This window comes from Sceloporus occidentalis, unplaced genomic scaffold (genome assembly GCF_023333645.1).
Source record: "Sceloporus occidentalis isolate IW3139 unplaced genomic scaffold, rSceOcc1.0.p SCAF_227, whole genome shotgun sequence".
In the NCBI taxonomy this organism is placed as follows: domain Eukaryota; kingdom Metazoa; phylum Chordata; class Lepidosauria; order Squamata; family Phrynosomatidae; genus Sceloporus; species Sceloporus occidentalis.
Window position 1 is genome coordinate 1,071,389 of NW_028317207.1, and position 4,493 is coordinate 1,075,881.

The 4,493-nt window shown below is 43.4% G+C and overlaps 1 protein-coding gene across 1 annotated transcript; it reads left to right on the plus strand.

The window, feature by feature from the left end:
• Positions 1-325: 325 nt before the first annotated feature.
• LOC149276731 (small ribosomal subunit protein eS6) lies at positions 326-4,030 on the plus strand. Its single transcript, XM_089503353.1, has 6 exons — positions 326-331; positions 992-1,123; positions 1,281-1,491; positions 1,928-2,074; positions 2,505-2,662; positions 3,934-4,030. Exons 1-6 carry the CDS (start codon positions 326-328, stop codon positions 4,027-4,029), a joined length of 750 nt encoding a protein of 249 aa, XP_089359479.1. The 3' UTR covers position 4,030.
• The last annotated feature ends 463 nt before the right edge of the window (positions 4,031-4,493 follow it).

A 4,493-nucleotide genomic window follows, 5' to 3' on the forward strand; every position in this document is an offset into this window, starting at 1 on the left:
CAAAGAGCCATAAAAAATAATGTTGTTTTAGTTTTCCCGGGTTCTGCATCTCTGGAATGCGGAGAATGGATTTGTAGGAAATGTCAGAGATGCTATCTAATAATTATCACATTCCGCATTCGTCTATATCGGCGTCAGTGTTCTATTCGAAATAACATTCATCAACTACATTTATGACCTCCGACCAGCCGATGGCGCTTACACACTGAGGGTATCTTACTGGTGACGTCACTACCGCCTTCCCCCCCTCCTCTCTATGTGAGCTCATCGCACGGAAGTTCGGCCTCTTTCCGGTGGGGGATCCGAGACTGACTGGTCTGCTGCCATGAAGGTGAGCCGGGACCAAACTAACTAAATCGTGCTCGGGAACTTTACCTTTCGGGAAATATCGGGCGCCTCCTGCAGAATGGACTATGCGGCAGGCGCTGAGCCTGTGCCCGCGGCCCTCCGGCGTCACGAAGGCCCCGGATGGAGTTGGATTGAGAGGACTCTGGTGTTGGGGCCGGGGGAGTGAGACATGGCGGCGGCCTGTACCACGTCCCCACTACTTTAGCGCGCAGCGGCATGGAGTTGAGCTTGCGTGCTGTCCAAGTGTCAGACTCTCCCTGTTACAGCAGGACAGGCCAGGGCGCCATGTCTCCGTCCGGGAGCAGTAAACTGTCTCATCTTCGCACACCGCTCGCTGCTAGCCTGATGTGTGTCAATGCTGCCTCTTGTTACCGGTAACGGAGCGTATTGTAACAGTGTTATACGAATGACGTATGTTTAATGCTTCTGTATAGCATGTGATTCTTTTACGTTATGTATTGCATCTTATGTTAAGTCTTCTGTGGCAGTGATCGTTTGGGTTTACTTTCAGGCTTTTATGCCGGCTTGTATAAGGCTATAGCACATGGCAATTATATGATGGGTATATATTGGGAAGTACTGCTTCAAGTAGACCTAAAGCAAGTTATGTTATAGCCTAACGTCTTCCTTTTGTGTCCTGCAGCTGAATATCTCTTTCCCAGCCACTGGCTGCCAGAAGCTCATTGAGGTTGATGATGAGCGCAAGCTGCGCACTTTCTATGAAAAACGTATGGCCACAGAGGTTGCCGCAGATCCTCTGGGTGATGAATGGAAGGTAAGTTGTTTAATGTATGGAGACGCACCATGTGTGCGTTCTGAACTGTGTGGCAACTCGACAATTAGGCTGGTTGGCTTCTTTTGGTGTTTAAATCATGGAACGCTGTTGCTTCTGTTTGACTAAGCTGTGGGATAATTGATTCATTTCTTTGCAGGGATACGTTGTCCGCATCAGCGGTGGAAACGACAAACAGGGCTTCCCAATGAAACAGGGAGTCCTCACCCACGGCCGTGTGCGTCTTCTCCTGAGCAAGGGCCACTCTTGCTACCGCCCCAGGAGGACTGGTGAACGCAAGCGCAAATCTGTCCGCGGCTGCATCGTTGATGCTAACCTGAGTGTCTTGAACTTGGTTATTGTCAGGAAAGGTAAAATGGGGCTTGATGCATAAGTGCTATTTAATCTCAGGGAATAGAAAATTCTTTATAAACTAATCAAATCTGAAGTGCTGGCAGAGACCTGGTCTGAGGAAATATGAACTTGAAAGAACTCTTGTCCTAAGTTTGGTGAAGCTCTGCTTCTCCTGTGACTGAGGAGAGTATCCCAAATACATAGTCTCGTTGGGGTATTTGAATAACGGACACTGTTCTAGGCAAGCATCTTCACTCTGTTTTACCTGTATTTTAGTGCATAGGGAAAATAAACATGGCTTTTGAGTTATTGAGTGTTAGGGATGGGCATTTAGCTGTAGGAAGGCTTGCGATATAATTGCACTCAACAATTGTTTGGTTCACCGTAATGTGCAGTTATTTAATTATACACTGATCTGATAATATCTCGGGATCTAATCCTATGGTTTTTTAGGTGAGAAGGACATTCCTGGTCTCACTGACAACACCGTTCCCCGTCGCCTGGGTCCCAAAAGGGCCAGCAGAATCCGCAAGCTGTTCAACCTGTCCAAAGAAGATGATGTGCGTCAGTATGTGGTGAGAAAGCCACTCGCCAAGGAAGGTAAGCTTGTGTTCTGATATGAGTTGCTCTGGGTGTATTTGGTTACCTTAAGTATTGACCAGATTATTTTATAACATGGTGAGACAAAATGCCATGCCCTTCATTCATCTTGGCACATTAATGATGCTAACATACCAGAAATGTAACTACAGGTTATAAAATTCTTAAATCTATTAATAAACTCAAAGTTTAATGTTTTAGTATGTTTAGTATTTAAGGCTTTATTTGATATTTATTACTAATATTGTTCCAGGAATCTTTATGTAGTTATTGAAATGCCTCATTTGTAGCAGGGTTAATACGTCTACCTTGTCTACTCGCTTTTTTTGGATCAAGCAATGATCTCTGCGGTCCAACAGCATTATCTAGATACTTGATATAAATGTGTGTAAAGTGTATGTTGGCTGATAGCCCTTGTGCTTGTCTGCAGGAAAGAAGGCCAGGACAAAGGCACCCAAGATCCAGCGTCTTGTGACCCCTAGAGTTCTGCAGCACAAGCGCAGACGTATTGCTCTGAAGAAGCAGCGCACTCAGAAGAACAAGGAGGAGGCATCCGAGTATGCCAAGCTGCTGGCAAAAAGGACAAAGGTATGATCTCTTGTGGTAGTAATACTTAATGATGCTGTTTCCCCTAAACACTGCAAATCTGTCGTATTCCTAAAGAAGCCAAAGAATTGTCAGTTTGTTTCTCTGAAAGTTTATTGTATAAAAACACTTCAGAAGGTTTTTCCGTTGTACCAGTGCCTGCTTTTTGAGTTGCGTGGCCAGTCTCCTGGAAATATGAGGCTGTTTAGGTTATTTCTGGGAAGAGGTTGGGCATTCAGCAGTACTAGGAAGGTTATAAGTTATCGGTACTAAATTCAGCAGGGCGAGCTGAACACCTTTTTAATTGCTTTGTATGTAATGTGTGCAGCTTGGCATATTCCTTCCTGTTCCCCTGAGAACTTTCTAGAAGAGCGTTTTGCTATAAGCTTCGTATCTGCTCTAAATGCACTTTCTATTGGAAAACCAATGAGTTTAACACCCTGACATGATATAGAATCACTTGGTGACAGCGGGCAAACAGTTTCTTTGCCTTTTGCTCCTTGTGGATTAGAAAAACAGTTTCTGGGGCTTAAAGTCTCTGTATTGAGCAAGCACGGCCACAAGTAGGCCCCTCTAATGGACCGATTGCCACACAAGATGATTCTCCTGCTTGATTGTCTTGAATCTAGGCAGTGCAAGAATGAGATTTCAGTAGAAATATGCTGTACACTTGACCTTGGTTTGCTGAAATTCTATACATTCAAATGCTATTGTTTACCTATCGCACTGTTGCACTTTATGAATGTGGTTGAAATAGAAGTGTGGCTTCTCAGGGTTAATGCTTTAGTCTGTTCAGATAGTTATTTATGTGCATAAAGGTAACTATTGGCTTCTTTATGTACCTGAAGGTCTCCCACTTCATTTGAATACATGAGTTCAGACCTCTTCTGTAATAGTGCATTTTATGTATATTTACATGCCTCATCTACCATATTGTTGTGCTACATGGTCATATGTATGGGTTATGCACCTTGAGAATAGTCTGGCAGTGTGGTTAACTTATTAGGTAGCAGTAAAACAAAAGGTACTTCTTTGTATCTAAGCTATTTATTCCCACCATTACCCATTACATTGTTCATATTCTCCCTCATATTGGCCGTTATCCTGTCTCTATTCCTTTGCTATCTTACTCTTCTTACACTGCTCATCTGGAAATTGCCACTCTAAATGAATTTTACTGAACACTCAGTGGCTAGCTGAAGCTTCTTACATCACTACGTGTAATCTCTATATTACGGCACTTTAATACATTGGTTTTATTTTTTGCTTTATAGGAAGCTAAGGAGAAGCGCCAGGAGCAGATTGCCAAGAGGCGTAGACTGTCTTCACTGAGGGCATCCACATCCAAATCTGAATCCAGCCAGAAGTAAATCCTCATGGTGTAACCAAATAAATCTTGTAAACTTAATGACACTTCTGTCTCCTTTTTGTTTGTCCCCTGGCTGTGTCTATTGAAACCAGGAAGTTTGTAAACTTATATATACGCAGTGCTTTCTGAAGTAGCAGACAAACGGCATGTATGCCAGCTAAACATTCTGCTACTATCATTGATTTTGGTTGGAGCTCAGTGAGACGTGTGCTGATTAACACTCCCAAACGAGAGAGGATTGTTTCCGAATGATTGCCTGCGCAGATCTGCATGCAGTAGATTGCACTGGGGGGATTTCTTTAAGTATCATTTAAGCAGGTAAAACCATTTTTGGTATGGTAACCTATAATACCAATATATGAAAGGCATTATGGAATGATGGATGAAATAATGTATGGGGCATTCAAAGCTATTAAGGCTACTGGGTGAAGGAGGAAATCGCCCCCTGAACATTGACACAGGATC